The sequence below is a fragment of the Toxorhynchites rutilus genome, chromosome 3, assembly GCF_029784135.1.
Source record: "Toxorhynchites rutilus septentrionalis strain SRP chromosome 3, ASM2978413v1, whole genome shotgun sequence".
NCBI classification, from domain to species: domain Eukaryota; kingdom Metazoa; phylum Arthropoda; class Insecta; order Diptera; family Culicidae; genus Toxorhynchites; species Toxorhynchites rutilus.
Window position 1 is genome coordinate 36,188,669 of NC_073746.1, and position 18,336 is coordinate 36,207,004.

General features: G+C 38.9%; 3 protein-coding genes across 4 annotated transcripts; 2 read left to right on the forward strand and 1 right to left on the reverse strand.

The window, feature by feature from the left end:
• The first annotated feature begins 407 nt into the window (after positions 1–407).
• On the forward strand, positions 408–1,344 carry LOC129777552 (centriolar and ciliogenesis-associated protein hyls-1). Its single transcript, XM_055783879.1, has 3 exons — positions 408–609; positions 672–995; positions 1,050–1,344. The coding sequence occupies exons 1-3, from the start codon at positions 513–515 to the stop codon at positions 1,217–1,219; spliced, it is 591 nt and encodes a 196-aa protein (XP_055639854.1). The 5' UTR covers positions 408–512; the 3' UTR covers positions 1,220–1,344.
• A 16-nt stretch (positions 1,345–1,360) lies between these two features.
• Positions 1,361–2,334, reverse strand: LOC129777551 (39S ribosomal protein L4, mitochondrial). Its single transcript, XM_055783878.1, has one exon. It carries the CDS (start codon positions 2,251–2,253, stop codon positions 1,399–1,401), a length of 855 nt encoding a protein of 284 aa, XP_055639853.1. The 5' UTR covers positions 2,254–2,334; the 3' UTR covers positions 1,361–1,398.
• Positions 2,335–12,766: 10,432 nt separating this feature from the next.
• On the forward strand, positions 12,767–17,791 carry LOC129776650 (DNA replication complex GINS protein PSF1-like). 2 transcript variants are annotated; one of them, XR_008743137.1, is made up of 4 exons: positions 12,767–12,996; positions 13,061–13,125; positions 13,854–15,408; positions 17,711–17,791. XR_008743137.1 is itself a non-coding variant. In XM_055782413.1 (3 exons), exons 1-3 carry the CDS (start codon positions 12,925–12,927, stop codon positions 14,299–14,301), a joined length of 585 nt encoding a protein of 194 aa, XP_055638388.1. In that variant the 5' UTR covers positions 12,767–12,924; the 3' UTR covers positions 14,302–17,703. The 2 variants fall into 2 exon arrangements, 1 of the variants encoding a protein (XP_055638388.1); XM_055782413.1 differs by lacking the exon at positions 17,711–17,791 and having other exon boundaries at positions 13,854–17,703.
• The last annotated feature ends 545 nt before the right edge of the window (positions 17,792–18,336 follow it).

The following is an 18,336-nucleotide window of genomic DNA, read 5'->3' on the forward strand; positions in this document are numbered from 1 at the left end:
CGGCGAAGAGGTTTTATTGCTCAAAATCTTGTTTCTCCAATGTAACACTCTTGTTTTCGAAGCTTTGAACTTACACCCCTGTATAGAAATGAAAGATGTAGTCCGACGTCAAAATTATTTTCACATAAAATGTCTTGCAAAAACATCTCATGTTGAAATTTTCTACATATTTCAATACTTCCCCTTGGTTCACCGTGACTGGTCCGCGCTGACATAAGGGTGATCACAACAAAAGCGAGCTGGCTCCTCTCTCTCAGGTCCGAACGGCAATTCTGACATTATGTTTTACCTTCCACTTCACTTATATTGGTCTTCACAATGTTTGCAGAAAGTCAAATGTTTTCGAAATGCGTCATGTTTCACAGCTGGCATCTCTGCTCACGACTGAGATGCGGCACACCTTCTTCTGAAATTTTCATTCATATCTCGTACGTCAAAGCTCCTCAACCGCCGTTCTATTTCTAAAAGTAAACAAACGCAGTCCAGGCGAAGAATTCCATCATTCCACCAAAATGTCCGTTCCTCTGGACGCACGGGAGATTCTCAATCACCTTAACCAACTTGGCTATCGAAACATAACTCCCGAACAGCTGAAAGAATTCCAAAAAGGTTAGTAAATATTCGTTATTCACGATGATCGATTCATTATTCGAATCTATCTCCCGCGTCAGACCTTCGCAAGCTGATCAAATTTGACACTCGAGTGGATGCAGGCGCTTCAAACCGAGAAGCGCTGAAACAAGCGGCACATTCAATGAACACATTCCAGCGGTTGCACACGCTCACGACTATTAGCTACGATGCGAAGCACGATAAGAAGGGTATTGCAAAGCCGTCTTCCGCTGCTCCATCGGAAATGACTGTAGGATCGGAGCCGGACAATGCGGCTAGAACTGAGCAGCCCCGGGGGAACAGTGCCGATAAGGAGAATCAGCACGAATGCGGAAAAAGCAAAAAACCTTCGAAGGAACATGAATCCGCTCCGAATAAAATGTGTAAGTAACCGGTTAAACACACTGGATCAACAATATTAAGGCATTTGTTTACAGGGATCCGGACAAGAAGCACAAGCGCGACGGGTTGTCGGAAAAATGACCCTGTTGCACTGTATCATGCATATAAAAAAGAATGGGAACGGTTCAAAGATCGTCTACCAGGAGAAAATAACCATTCCGAGCTTAGATGGAGGGTGCGAAACAAATTATTAGGTGAAAAGTAACATCCCGCCATTGACTGCCAAATTCCGTCCAAAAAGAGCGATTTTAGTGATTTTAACGTTTCGTTTATTTGCGACAATTTTTCTTAGCATAAGTAAAACGACTGATTAATGTTATATTATGATGAAAAAAACAAATTCGAATCAAACGAAATTCAGTTTTATTTTATGCCGCTAATAATCTACCGATCGACATGGAATTTGGTCATAAGTGACCTCGCATCGTTGCGATGTAAATGTTCGCTTAGTTTCGATTCTATTTCCTGCGCCGCGCTTTTAGTCAGAACCAAAGTATTGTGCTTAAGCATTGAGTACACATTCAGTCCATAAACGGGCATCAGATTCATATGTTCGACGGCATCCGCCCCAGCGGTGATATTCCTTGGCATAATATCGCTGCTATCGATGAACAAAACTGACGGTCCCCATGCTCGCTCATGAGCCAAATCCTTTAGATATTGTGGATCATCTGTCGGAATTTCCAAACTCTCGACAACATGCAGATCATCCTGAGCAAGTTTGATCGACAGCGTCGATACTAATCCTAGCACCCGATTGAAAAACGGCAACATGTAGAAATGAGTCGTTGGTGACCGTGGACCGTGAGCAATGCCTCCTCCTCGGAACAGAGGCGAACGAATCGAGCCATGTCGCGCCCGACCAAGTCCTTTCTGTGGCCAAGGCTTGCGTCCTCCTCCACGAACTTCGTTTCGCGTTTTAGCATGAGCGAAGCTCACAAACCGATATTTACGCTGCCATTCAATGTTTTGATGAACTATGTCTATCCGGGGTGATGCTGCGAATATCTCACTGCTCAACTCCACCAGCCCAAGTTTCTTCTCTTCGACGGTATCCAAATTTTCTACCCATACCGATCGGGGCGGTCTGAACGATTTCAGTTCGATTGGTTGTAGCTGCTGCTGCTGCGAATGTAACTGTTGAGTGAGTGCTCTGCACAGGATTATTGCCGCCGCTGGCGGTGTGTTGTAGTGGGATATTGATTCTACACTTTTCCGTAGTAACTGGAGCATTTTCATGAAAATATTTCTTCTCCGGACAAATGAACAGCTATTACGCGATAGAATAATGTAAACACATGCTTTGATTAGAGAAATTGTCAACAGATGTGTTGCCAGATTATTTTCAAAGACAGAAAATATGAATGTACAGCGAGTTGCTCCTAACTCGACATATGGAGGCACCACTCAGTGTCACATTGAGTGCGATTCACGTACAACATCCACGTCACGTTGCATCAATTATTTCACCATGCAATTCTTATGAAAACATTCACATACACTGCCAACGTAACGACCCGTCAGCATACTTTCAATGAAAACGACCGGCAGAATTTGTAGAAAAGAATAATTGACGGAGAGGGACGGTTCCTTCACTGGAGAAAAACTTTAGTAAATGCAGCTACCAAATCTGCAGTAGTCGAAACATTTGTAAAATGTACAAATTTTTTGTAAATATTATAAAAACTTTGTTAAACTGATGTCAGATGCAATGTACACCCCTACCAATGATTCGTACATTTTACTTCATAGCATGTGTAACCTTGAGTATTTTCATTTCTGGCAACTGTGTGTATGCAACCGCCATTTCTCTAATGGAAGCGAAGCGTTGTTCCAGGAAACGATGGATATTAGTTGGGCCAATCGTGCCGTCAGCAACGAGGAAAACAATAACAACCGTTTTACACTGAGCAATCAACAGCTACCGATTCGGACAACATCGACTCGGATGGAAGCAGCACCAACAGCGAAGATTGTCGGTGTTATTCCATATACTGTCTGCAGCAAAAACTCCACTAGCTGATGAACGATATGCTACGGCGAAAGTATCACAATTTCAAACACATCGTCACGACAACATTAATTCTACAGCAGTACTTGGCGACGGCACCCAGCGAAAACCATCATCATCACACAGAGATCCAAATCCATCGTCGACACGGCAGAAAAAAAGCCTAGCGCCAAGCCGAGTCATCTGCCCCTACTGAGATCGCAACTCTTCGAAGGTATTGCCTTCACGGTGGAATGAAGAAGTATTTTTCTGACATCGAACTCTAGGAGGGAGGTATTTGAAAGTCGAAAATAATCACATCTAATGTGCAGTAGTTCTAAGCTCACATGTGGCTGAGTGGAGAATTTCTTATCAAATTTAGAGAACAAGTACTACCAATTTTGATATACAATGATCAATCCGCATGTGACTGAACTGAATGATTTTTTTACTATGCAGCTTTCATTGGGATTTCCAGTAAAATAGGTAAATGATCAATTATTTTTAAAATATTTGGCACTATATTACGCAATTCGTTCTATTTTATAGAAATACCGCTGTGCCATGTGTTGAACGCGGTTATCATATTTGTCAACGTATTCGAATAAAAGACACCCGTGATCAGTGTGAGCCACATCAAAGAAAGCGAAGAGCGTACGGCATGCATTATCGAAGTTTACTGTTTCGATGTCCCGTTCGAGTACGTACGACGCGATGTCGATTTCCGGCGTCAAATCTCGCGTAACTTTTGAAAAGGTCCAATGTAACATTTTCGTCAGCTCGAGAAAAACGGAGTTGAAGACCCGAACATTATTTCGCGAATTGTCTTAAAAGCTATCGATCTTTATCGCTGCTTTCACCACTAGCTGTCAAGAATAACTCCGTAAAACCAATTGTAACTATCGTTCCGTGATTTGAGATTAAAGTTGAAGCCTCGTAGCGAAAAATGTTACATTGGACGTTTTGACTGCCCGCGTTTGCACATTGGACATATTACGTTGCACGATTAGAATTTGAAACTAACTAATGAACAACAATCCAAATATCAGCATTTCGTTCTAAAGACAGATTATTATTGTTATCACTCGTTGAATTGCACTGAAATCGATAACTACACCTGCAAGAAACAAATACTCAAAACGACCGAAATACGACTTCGTGTTGTTTTGACTGCTTTGCTACTTCGGACGTTTCGGGCGTCGGAGGAAAGTGGCGTCCGAAGTAACAGCCGGGTGCTTAAAATCCGAATCTGTACATTGGATATTTTTTGTATCGGCGATAAAAAGATGAAGAAGATAGATACGTGAACGGTTGTTTTTGTAATGCATTCAATGATTGAAAACTAATAGCGTGCATCTATTAACTCGATTTGTTTACATTTGTTACATAGGACCTTTTCAAAAGTTACGCGAGAAATCATCTTCGAAGATTAGAACGAATTGATGCAATTTGCGATATACCAAAATTTCGCAAGTGTCCGAAAAAGCACACTTTTGAATACTGTGATACCCAACTCGCTCGCTAGAAGCATACAGGAAAAGCTTTTCAATATTTTATAAAAATAAGAATATTAATAAACTAAAAATATTTTAAATCAAAATTATATTGAACCAATGGAGGACCAACAAATTAGCCATTACTAAAGTCGAAATTGAGCCGACATTGGACTTACAAACCGTAGTTTTGTTTGACATTTGTGTCTACCAATGTTTTTTCGTAGGTTGTACCAATGATTAGTAGGGTAGAAAATGACTAGAGAATTGGTAATATTTACCAAAAAATTGGTCATATATACTAAATTTTCCTCTAAGTGTTGGGTTTTTGTCTGGGCTTTGCGTCTCGGCTTTTGTTTTGATTCCGGTTGTACAGTAATTTACATCTAATTCGACATTTAACTAATTGGACAGACTTGTGATGCAACACGTTGAATTGGACATTTTTACCTCTAATTGGACGTTTTTGTAAGCATTGAGTTTGGGACCCAAATTATGACCCCACATGGAAAATCACCACCAGTCGCGAATGTCCAATTACTGGTCAAAATCGCCTCCAATGCGACACTGAGTGGTGCTTCGGAATGTCGCATTATAAGTAACTTACTGTACTTTTTATGCCAACATATAGGGTTGGGGAAAAAGAAATGTCGTATTTCTGATCGAAATTTGACGCTTTATTTAACATACTTAAAATTATCCAAACTAAGTCAAATATCCGCCGTTTTGTTCGCAAACTTGTTTCCATTTAGAAGGCAACTTCATTATCCCCCCTCCTTATTTGCAGAAAACTCAGACAGCCAGTTTTCGCAAGCCTCTTTTGAGGCCAACTTAGTATCACCAAGAGCGTTTTGCATGGACCGAAAGAGATGATAATCACTTGGAGCCAGGTCCGGACTATACGGTGGGTGCAATAGGACGTCCCATCCGAGCTCCCGTAGCTTCTGGCGGGTCATCAAAGATGTGTGAGGCCGAGCGTTGTCCTGGTGGAAAACAATACCATTCCTATTGATCATTTCTGACCGCTTCTGGTCAATCGCCTGCTTCAAATGGTCAAGCTGCTCACAGTAGAGAACCGAGTTGAGGGTCTAGCCATAGTTTAGCAGTTCTTAGTGGATGATTCCCTCCAATCCCACCAAACTCACAGCAAAACCTTCCTGACCGTCAATCCGGGCTTGGCAATGGTTTGGGCCGGCTCACCGCGCTTCGACCATGACTTTTTTCGCTTTAGGTTGTCGTACGTGATCCACTTTTCATCACCAGTCACCATCTTCCTCAAAAATGGGTCGAGTTCGTTCCGTTTCAGCAGTGCATCGCAGGCGTTGATTCGGTCTAAAAGATTTTTTTGCGTCAACTCGTGTGGCACCCATACATCCAGCTTTTTTTGGAATCCAATCTTCTGCAAATGGCTCCAAACGGTTCTATGGTCTATACCCAGTTCCAGGCCAATCGAGCGAGTGCTCACATGCCGGTCTACTTGGATGATTTCAACGATTTTATCGGTTTCCACGACGATTGGCCTACCAGTACGGGGTGTATCTTCGACAGCCACTACACCAGAACGAAATCGATCAAACCAACGCTGTGCTGTGCGAATCGTTACAGTATCGGGTTCATAAACTACAAGAATTTTTTCGGCCGTCTTTGTTGCAGTTTTACCTCGCAGGTAGTAAAAACGTAAAATATGGCTAATTTCTGGCTTGGTGGACTCCATCTTTGACGCGCTATAACTTGAGACGGAAAAGGACAATCACAACACTGTCAAAACGACACTTTAAGCACAGATTGTCGTCTTTAAATAGCCGTATAGTATGACCCGATGCGATAAGTACAACACAAGATATCTCTTTAGGTGCACGTACACTGTTTGACCGGAGGTCGAATATTTGACATTTTTTGACAGAAAAAAAAGACGGGTGGGTAATGTCGGGGACATAACCGGAGTGACGTAGGACTATACAAAGGGGACAGCTTTTTTTAAATATATATTTTAAATATATTGTTTTATTTTCTTCTCCTACGTGAATACCTACCTATCTACCTGAAAAATGGATTTACTGTTTACTCTTTATGAACAAGTTGGTGGTTCTGAAAAGAACTTTTGGTGTTGTGTTTTTGTTATCACTCGATATCCCCATCTTGTTCGGTCAAACCTTCCTGTTTAGCTATTGCGTTTGCCACTCGCCATAGCTTTCACAGTTGGAAAATTTCTTCCCATCCAGCTTGTGACATGTTGTTCAGTAAATTACATTTAATGCGACGTGCCGGAGAACCACTCAGTGTCGCATTGGAGGCGATTTTAACCTGTAATTAAACATTTCCGATGACAGTGGTACAGTGTCGACTTTAAATGTGGGGTCATAATAATATGTTTACAAAAATGTCCAACTAAATACGTCGCATTACAGGTCCGTCCAATTAGCTAAATGTCGACTGTACTTTCAATCTAGAAGCAATTTAAGAATTGGTGAAAAATGGTTGGAAAGTCCCCAACCATCAATAAACTCAGCACAACTGCCAAGTTCTCATACTCATCATATCCTGGCAAACAAATCAATTAGTGATTTATTATTATTATGGATATAGTTTTAGAAAGCATTGAACTGTATTTCATAAACTCTTTTTTGAAAGGTTTAATGGCCCTGAAAAGCGCCGTGGTTTATGGTGGCTGCTTTTGCCACCAAAGCCTGTATAAACAAACTTTTTCCTTCTTCTACCTGCTGCCGTTTTGCGATTGCGTTTACCACTCGCTGAAACTAGTTGTTGCCTTGATGAGCGCCGAACCGAAGCTGCTTTGTTCTTGATGCGGGTTTTCTGATTGCCGTGAGCAGCTTTGCAAGCCAACTCGAGCACTCCGACGGCCGAAACTCTATAATCGCTGTTAGGTATACTGGTGCTCCGGCACCAATCCGTTCGGCCTAGTTACCCTTGCGGAGCAATCAGTGAATGCAACCAACAGGGAACTGGAGACCTGCACGGTTCGAGTGAGACTTTGCCTTTCCCTTAACTTGTCCTCCTTTGTTACGTCCACACGTCCACGTTGCTGCTTGTTTTCTTTTTATGATGTGATGCGATGCGATGGTAAACGATGCCGTACAACCACACTGGTTTACGGTTTGAAAGAAAATACGATATTTTTTTGGGGTCCGCGTGTTTTATACTCTAGCGGTACACACTCACAGGATAGAGACAAATCGGCAGACTCAGCGAGTCCAACGAGACGAACGAATGAGCGTTTAAAGGCAGCGATGGCAAAAAAATACATTCATTATGATTTGTTCGCTCGTTGGATTCACATGCAGGCTAAAAAGGGTCCTTTTCAGGATCACAAAATTATCTTCAATCTAAAGAGTTTATTGTTTTGTTATCACTAGATATCCCCATCTTGTTCGGCTAAACCTTCCTGTTTAGCGATTGCGTTTGCCACTCGCCACAGCTTTCACAGTTGGAAAATTTCTTCCCATCCAGCTTTGTGACATGTTGTACAGTAAATTACATTTAATGGCACGTCGCATTACCACCACTCAGTATCGGATTGGAGGTAATTTTAACCTGTAATTGAACATTTGCGATGACAGTGGTACAGTGTCGACTTTCAATGTGGGGTCATAATTTGGACCCCGAACTCTATGTTTACAAAAATGTCCAACTAAATATGTCGCATTGCAGGTCCGTCCAATTAGCTAAATGTCGAGATAAGTGTAAATTACTGTACTTTCAATCTAGAAGCAATTTAAGAATTGGTGAAAATTTAATAATCGGGAAAGTCCCCAACCATCAATAAGCTCAGAACAACTGCCAAATTCACATACTCATCAGATCCTGGCAAACAAATTATGAAAAAATCAATTTGTTTTATTATTATTTTGGATATTATTTTAGAATGCATTGAACTGTATTTCGTAAACACTTTCTTCTTCTTCTTTTTGGCTTTAAGAGGGTTTAAACTTTTCAGTTCATTCGCCTCTAGGTAAACTCTTTTTTGAAAGGTTTAATGGCCCTGATTAGCGCCGTGTTTTATGGAATGGTTCCAATTTAGAAAACTTAGTACTCGTGGTTTTGAAAAAAAAAACATTTCGAACGGCCTCGTTGCTGCCTTGTTCTGGATTTGCCACCAAAGCAGTTTGCATAAAGAACAAACTTTTTTCTTCTGCTACCAGCTGCCGTTTTGCGATTGCGATTGCGTTTGCTACTCGCCACTCGCTGCAACTGCCTGTTGTTGTCTTGTTGTACACCGAACTGAATGTGTTCTGTTCTGAATGCTGAATGCTTCACTTTTCCTCCTTTGCCATATCCAACCATGGCTGCTTGTGTTGGTTTGTTGATGTGATGTGATGCGAAACGATGTGGTATACGGTTTGGATGAGAATGATCGTTACGGAAGGAAGGAAGGAAGGTCTTGTATTATAGAGACTTTAAACTTTTGCAGTTCATTCGTCTCTAGCCTTGAGAAAGGCCCTTTGAAAACTCTACTCTACTCTATTACTCTACTCCAGCGCTACCACCTCCGCCCTCTTGCCTTAAGAAAGGCACTCGTTCCCTCGCCGTCCAGCTCGTCCAGCAACGATGTTGTCCAGTTGGTGTCCACACAAAGAATGATCGTTACGGCAGCGGAGCGGGAATTTTTAAGCTGACTGGCTGGCTCGAGAATTACGCATGTGTGAGACTGCGACCAATGTTTCGTTCATTTTTTTCTTTTTCCTTTCCAATCGTGCTTCATTCTATTTCGCTGCTGCTCTGGTTGCCCGTTTTGGTCGGTACGATTTGAGGAGCACAAAATGGACCAATCAAAAATGGGCACATAGTGCATTTTGACAATGCTCGATATTTCACAATTATTCAATTATTTATCTCAAGAAAAATGAAATGTTATTCGTTATGATAGATGCGTAGATATATTTCCTATCAATTGATGCAAAAACCTTTGCGATCTATTGAGAAATGCTCGAGTTATAAGCGTTCCAAATCTTGCATTTTTTCCTACTTGTTCAGTGCCTAGATTTTCATTTCACCACCTAATCTTCCGGTTAGACGTAGTCCTACGTCAAAAACAACCATAATTACACCTATTTGTTTTTGTCAAAAATTTGACATAAAACTATTTGGTGAAATACAGCTATTTGGAATGAATGACAAACACGGTCATCACATACCCAGCAAACATTAAATCGTATAATTTTGCACGTGCCAAGTCTTACAAGAAATCCGAATAAATCATAATCGCATATAATATCAATCAAAGTATGTATCGTGTATATTTGATATCGCATAAAATGTAAAAACTCGATTTTATATACCATTATCAAATTAAGTCGCAATTCGGTATAATAAACATCAATTTTATGATGTACATTATCGTAAAATATATTTAATCCGCATCATATACGTATATTACGCTGATGCAGTTTGTGTGTCGTATAAGCGTATAATTTAAATCGATTCAGTACTGTAGTAAATCGTGTTGTATGCTGAAGAAAATCATGAAACAGTAAATCATATTAGATCCTAATAAAGAACATATTACATCATATTGAAATGTCAATGAAATGCTGATGCACTCGAAAGTTTTAACCGCTGTTGAATTAATCTTCAGATAGCCGCGCGAGATAGCTGGTGGATGATAATCCAGACGACCGGAGCTCAAACCCAAATCGGAGTTTTCACCAAACATCAATCTGTGCAATTTTAAACATTCATATTCCACTCCCAACACAAGTCAATCAAACAATTATTATTTCTACGAACATAAATACTCATATATAAAAATGGCGATTCGTGAGGTTATAATAAACATTTCAAGAAAATATGTTGCGCCATTTGTTTTTTATCTGTGTCTGTAATAAATCGTATATGAGTATGGCAAAAGTCGTATTTGGTGCTTTGACAATTCATAAATATATTCATATTAGATTGCAATTCAATTTCAACATAATCGCTATTATAGCCGGTCGAAGTTGCATATTCATCCAAACAAATTCGGTAAGCATTTGCCATGTATGTATATGGCCTCCACTTTTGCATACATATGCCAGTTAGGCGCATTATATGCCAACCAAATTTCAGGGCATATGATGTTATATATACGCTTGTTATGCGATTTAATGTTTGCTGGGTAGTTCACTGTTTGTCGTGTCGGATACTATCTTATATGCGTGCGCTGTAATTTTTCAAAGTAAACAATATTTGTAGATGGAAATGCCTACTGTCGCTGAAGACGTCATATGGTGCTATAGAAGTAGTCCTGACTGCTGCACCTATGATAATCGAAGAGATAGATCTGAAGAACACAAACGGTTCCTTTACCGCAGCATGCTGCAGCTGACCGTGATCGTGCGATTCATCATTTGGCCATGCAAGCAGCAGAAAAGTGGCTGTTTGTATGAAACAGCGCCATTTAAGCCTTCCAACATGGCAAGTGATCTGTGGTGGAACAGAATCGGTATATTGCCACACCGGTCCTGACAGGGCCTATTACCTATGTTTCATGTGGACGGCGATGCTCATGCAAGTCGTGCTAATCGAAAAACACTAACGCGGCAACTGTCTCGGTCGGAAGCTGAATCCGATACTGAGACCGAATCGGAAGATGGCGATAAATCTGGTACAATTCTTAGTCACACTTCTAGCAGCAGCATTGACGTAGGAGAATCCGAGTACAGCAGCTTTTGATCATTTCGTCCTAAGAGTGTTAAGCGCAAACCTGAGATTTCATATGACAGGCATTGTACCAGAGAAATGTTGATACGTAACAACCAGCACAACCAAAGCGAATATGAAGATCAAACCGTTGAACAAATTATCGCAGTGGTTGCGAGGAAAACAGGGGGAGAACTAAATAAACAGTATACTACTTATCAACAGAGCGGCATATACATAACTGTGATGACTGTTTATCGATTTGCGCGAAAGGTCTATTAAAAACACTTTAAGGGTGTGTTTTTGATTTTCTGCTTTTCAGTTGAATTCGCGAGTTATATCTAACATCGTTCATCAGCGATGCTTAAGATTTTTTATAAACACACGTAACATTTTTTTATTAGAATAAACACAAATTTTACTACAAATCGGAGAAAAAATATAATTCTTAGCTCGACCCGATTCCGACTGATGAAGATTTCAGGCAGATGAAACATATTTGCATCTAAATATTAATCTATTAGATCGCATCCACTAATATAGTGTTGTACAAGCACATCATTGATTGCCTGGGTTGTGTTGATCCAGGTCTGTAGCGATTTATCCGAAGCATTCTCAATAGCCTGAAAGATCTTTTCCTCGTACTTCTCGAAGCCGCCATCCTCTCCGACCCTTATTGGCCATAAAAATATCCACATAACCAAGGTACGCTGTAATTTCGAATTCTTCGCCCGAGTCGTCCATTAAGCGGGATTCCACAAACCTATAAATTAATAATAAATTAGAAAATATTCTTATATAGAAAATATAACTTACCTTCCTGCCATAATGCAAAATGTAGAAGTGTATACCGGGTATGAATGCCAGGTGTACAGATTAATATGTGCTCTATTTGAGAATCCAGAAATGTCTAACCGTAATGATCTGAAATATAAATGAATCTCAAATTACATAACAATCTAATATAGAAAATATCAAACTTACCTTTCTGCCATATTGCGAAATGTTCACTAATGTTTACTTAAGGGCATGAATACCAAGTGCACGGATTGATACGTTTTGCTCTTTTTTTAATGTGTCTCAGATCTAAAATTTACTGAATCATTTCGTTGGAGTTAGTAAAATAAAAAGAGTGACAAACTCACCTCAACAATTTAGATAGAAAATACATATCACACCGATTTACACTGATTTCAAAATGAATGAATAAAAATTAGATGAAAAAGGATCTGGCATCCCTTTTTTGCAGTTTTATTTGCCACTTGCCACTTTGTTTGCCATTCTTCAATTATCAAAAGTGGCAAACACTGCCAAACATCAAAAATACAAAAAGTTTGACTGAAATATTTAACGTACGTCAGTACACGGTTTGACAAATTGGTCTAAGAAGGTTTAAGCAAACAAGTACTAAATATTTGCTCGTCGTATTTTGTATCGAATATATTTGACCAGTACACGTTGATCAAATTTTATCTGTCAAAAATAGTCAAATATTTGGCATCGGTCAAACAGTGTATGAGCACCTCAACAAAATAATTTTTCACTGTAAAACACAGCTTTTTCAAATAGAACACCTTCTTCCAGCAAAGAATGTCGTTATTTGAGTCGACTTGAAGGGAGTCGACATATTCAATCAAAACAAACATCGCGCGCGTTTTTTTTATCTAACTCAAAAACGTAAACACGCTTTTCAAGCCCTACGAACAAATTCCATCGACTGTGTATTAACAATTGGATTGCAAGAGATTGTGTTGTATTTTGGGGCATTTTAGAGGGTTTCATTTGCACATTATGTCTGTCGATAGAGGTTTCGAGTTGGTCAGAGAGTTGACCCGTTCGACCGAAACTATTCCACCGTTCAATGTGAGTGCGAAAACAATGCATACTGCGCGTGAAGTGTTTACTCATTCAAATATTTTCTTTTCAGGATAATGGTCTTCGGTCTGTTTTAGAAGACATCAATAAAATTTTTGAGAATAACCATGAAAATGCGTGAGTTGTTGAACAATGGATATTAAGTAATGTAGTAGTCCCTCTTCGTCGTTACGAAGTTTATTCCAAATGTGTATTATATACAGTGATACAAACTTGAATTCATACACTACCACGTAGATATCTATTCACAGTGTTACATGAGATTGAATAGTCATGCTATCTGTTTTCAGAAAGTTTTTACTCCTCAAAAAAAGATGTATCAGTGATGTATGAAAATTCATTCAAACTCATATTCGTACAATATTTGAAATGTCAATCCGATTCCGAAAGTGTTGATCAATTTCTGGATTCAATGTTCAGTTTATATCGTTTATATCGAAGGATTATGATGAAGTTTATATCGAAGGATTGTGATGAAGGTTCGATAACTTTTAAGCAATTGTAAAGCAACTATGGGCGATTTTTTTAGATTTGTGCTTTAGGTCATTGTCTTGATAAAACTTGAATCCTTGATTCAATCTCCTTTTATTGACACTTTGCTTTAGATTTTTCTTTGATCTATTTGAACCATTTGAACTTCTTTCTGAAAACAGAGATCACACCTTTTCACTCTCATGTGACACTATGACTTTATATGAAACGAATATTTTGAAAGCGTGTTTTCGACTTTCAAAAGAGTGAAAAGTGATCTGCATGGTGGCGTACGAATCCGAGCTAGACTATTATACATTGTCTTCCAAATTCTTTTTTTTATTATTCACTAAACTCATCTCCTCCATTTACAGTATATCGTACCATAGAACAGGAGAGCAAAGATTTTATCCGGTAGTCATGTATCGACACTTTTCAATTCAGCGTCAGAAGCGTTGCGCCCTTGTTTACTTGTACAATCGCCTACAGAAGCTAAAGAAGATTCGTTGGCATCTGGGTGCCACCCTCCCAGCCGACATCAAAGCCAATCTCAACGATTACGAGTTGCAGTGGTACAATAACTACTCGAAAATACTAGCTAACTACATGATGACAATTGGCGACGGACAAGGACTGAATCTCACAAACGATATCAAACCTCCGAAGTCTCTGTTCATAGAAGTTCGCTGTCTGGTTGACTACGGAAAGTTCGAACTGGAGAGTGGCGAAATTATCCTGCTGAAGAAGAACAGCCAGCACTATTTACCGAAGTTGCAGTGCGAGTCGCTCATCCGGCAGGGCATTTTGCAACACATTGTTTGATAAATTTTGTTACATGGGTTGTCTCTTGAAAATAAGTATTTTGTGATGATTTTTAAAAAATTTGAACCTTTTCATATCTAAGACCAAGAATTATCTGCTGTCTGATAAGGCGAGGGGTTCATAATAAGTATGCAATTTTGATTAAGGTAATGTTCAAAGCTCCTCAACAAACACCTTTTTATGAACATCCATGGAATGATTTTTTAAAATAGTTTTTAGAAACAAATAAACATTCCCCCTTATTCCACGCGGCGAGTGACGTGAGAGCAACATTTCTCGCTTCATTGTTGAAGCTACCTTCTTCTTCTTTCTTTGTTTTTAAGAGGCTTTAAACTTTATTGAAGCTACCTTACATTTCAACTTGTTTTTAATACCCGAGTCGATAACATATGAGGACACGACTACAAATCTCACTTAGTGACAAACTATAGTCACGCCATTCGCCTACGAGAATGCAGTGACTTGAGCCATCATTCATCTCATTCGCCGCGCGGAATAAAGGGGATTGGTTCCACAGATCTCTTCTTCAAACGGTTAGGCTCAAAGGACTATTTTACTCGGTTCATTGATACTTAGTAACCATACTTGTTTTATCCAATCAGTAGTCGGTTCATTCGAACCAAAGTATTCACAAACCTTTCGGGGCTGTTTGCTTTTCGATTCTACTACTATTATCGGTTTCGGCTTATTTTTGTTTATTGCACGCAATTTTAGCTAGGCGTAATCGATCATTATGAGTTTTATTGGATAACATACTAAACATAATCGAAGGATCTACATATTTACGCTTGTTGAGAGTTAAATTTCATACAAATAAAATAAGTAAAAAAAAGCTTTTTAAGTTCAACGGTTTCATCAGAATTTGTGCCGAAGGAAAGGAGGCGAAGAAATTCAACCAGCAAACTTGGTTTAACGCTCAATGCATTGGGACCATGTGACTTGAAAGGTCGAAATTGAAGTCAAATCATGTCCGAAGAAATTCTCTAATTACGTAAAGTCTAAGCTCAAGAGCAATAGCTTTCCATCGCAGATGCACCTGGATGAAGATCTGGAGAATTCTTCGAACGAAATGTGGAATCTCTTTGCAAATTTCCTTCAGGAAGTAGGGTAAGTATACCAATTATGGAGGAAATATGTCACCAACTTACAGATATTTGCGAATAAATACTCTATGTATTATAATAATACTCTATTTTAAGTTTTGAGATGTAATACTTGATTGTTTCTCTCTTGTTGTTTGTAGGTGTAGTGAATAACAATATTCAAAATAAAGAAAAAATCAATGGATTATTTTCTGTTTTTAAAGATTTTGTAGATTAACACAGTGTTTTATTAACTAAGTCAATCTAATCTACCTAATCTAATTAACCTTATCAATCAACATTCCAAGAACGGTCCTGTAGGTCATTTTACGACAGGAAAAAGTTTTGATAGAATGAAAAATTTATCTTTTTCTAATTAAGAATTTTTCAATAATGCGACTATTTCCAAATCGGAAGGCAATTTTAAAAACTCCAATAAATTCTGTACAAGATTCATTATTTATGAAAAGGCTCTATCTGATTTGATCTTTCCATTGACTTTCCCATAACCAAGGCCTTCCAGACAGATTTTGCGCCACATAATTTGATAAACGAGGTTTCCTTCTACACTCTTGATATCGAACTCATCAGGAAATGTGTTTACTTCTGAATTTTCAACGAAAGAGAATGTTGATGAAAATTGATCAATGTAGATAGGGCATTTTCAAAAGCTACGCGAGAAGTATTGTTGTCAAAGCCCATAGAGGACTAAGATCTAACGTCGAGATGTCGTAATTTGCGTTGTGTGGCAAATGGTACCGTCTTGTTCAAACCACATGTCATTGATTGACTGCTAAGATCTTCAAATTCTGAGCAAAAAAATCGAGGGGTTGTATCCGAGACACGACCGCTTATGACGTAGGACGCAAATTTTTTTTTTTAAATTTGTTGGTTTATCATTTCGGATAATTTTTGCGAATACGTCGAAATTTCATAAATAACTCTTCAGTAAAAAGTTCCGGGGATCCTAAAAAGGTTTAATGGTTTGCGTGGTTTTGTAGAATCATTTCGAGAAGCAACGATTCATTCTTGCCTTTGTGAGAACGATAGACTTATTGGTGATATGTCGCAATTTGTTTCTTCATATCACTGCACGCTTTGCACAGAGTATTTAACGAGAGGCATCTTCCGTGCAGTTGCAGCGATATAAATAAAACATCGCGAGGATGACCGTTATGAAAAATCATTTCTCGACTCTCGGTTAACGGGTCTCGGTAACGGTCGACCAGACGCACTTCAAGTGAAAAATTCGCTAGCGTTTACAGCTCGAGGGGAAACATAAAACACAATCGAGCAGAATAAGCAACCTTTGTAGTTTCGGGCACAGAAAGATTCTGAGAATTTTCCTCAGAGGACATGCAATACTTATACGCTAGCTTACTTACTATCCCCCTTCGTTGTTTCTATTCTAGCGGCTGCATAAGTTGCCCGTTATTGACAGCTCTGTTCGGGAAAGCACACAAATGGACAGAACCAATGTATGGGGAAATGGAAATGCTTCCAATTTTCATCAATTCAAACCATATACAGACTATGGGATTGTAATGTTTAACATATCAAACAAATATAAAATCCGTTCGCAGCAAAAATGGTTATTAACGTTAATTTTATTTCATAAAAAAGTGACCTGTTTTCTGATTTGGCACCCTTAATGTAAGACGTAATCCTACGTCAAAAAGCCTCCCAACATGTCGCGATAGCGGCAACATGACGGTCATTCTCATCGACGAAAAAATACGCCTCAATCATTCCCAGAGCATGAAAACCTCACCAAACAGTTTTTTTTTTGCGGATGCATGTTTCTTGAAGCACATGTGAGTGTGCATCTGACCAATGACGCATATTTTGCTATTGCCAATTAGCACGAAATGAGCCTCATCGCTGAAGATGATTTTGTGAAGAGAATTATAATTTTCTTCAAGATTCGCCAGAGCCCCATTTTGAATTTTCTAATAATATTAAAATATTATTTTTCGAAAAATCCTACGTACGATGATAGGGAATTTAGTGGAGAATCCGGGAAAACAATTTCATCAAAATCGGATGAACCGTTCCGGAGGTAGAACTCCCATCAGTATGCAAAACATAGTTTCGAGAAAAAACGCGTTTTAAATTTTGGATCCGCGCTCCTTGCGCAAAGACTTAGGTCCACTAATTGGGTTGTAACTTTGGAACGGAGTATCGGACAAACTTGGGACAAAACTACAGTAAAGTAGACATCCCAGAGAATGTTTGAGGCCTGATTTTTTTTTAAATTTTTTCACGTTTCCATAGTGTACTACCCCTTCAACTAATTCAGAATTCGTTTGATTTTTTTTTTGTTTCAGATAACCTGAAGGGCTGGAATCGTGTTCGCAATGGCACAACTTGTTTTTGAACCCCCAGAACCCCCTCACTTCATCAGCTTGTAATTATTCTAATTTCGAATATTTTTTTTACGTTTATTCATTGTTGTTTTGTTAAAAAATAAAGAAACAAATAACGAAATAATGGGTAGAAAAAATATTCTTTGTTTTATTTATTCTAAGCTCGATGAAACGTATGAAATTACTGTCTCTATATTAGAATACCCACTTAAGGAAAATTTGTTCCATTTTTTTATTATTCGTTTATTTTTACAGGCTCACGGATGGGATATAAGGAGATTGTAACAATACTGATGATCAAACTCAACTCTTAAATCTTTTCGTATATCTGCACAGTGTATTTTGTATTTTGTGCTCTGGTGAGCCACAGTTCTTACAGGATCCTGAACAAATGATAATCTAAAGAAGACATATCTGGCAAATACGGCGAGTACCAGTCAAACTACGAAAAATGTTTGCTGAATTGTCAATGAGGTTTGGCATTGTCCTGAAGGAATACGACCCCCCATCATATTGGATAATTCTGGCCTTAAGGGGGGACTCCTGTCTGGAAGGTCGGAAAATAAAGAATTAGAAATATTTTTCAA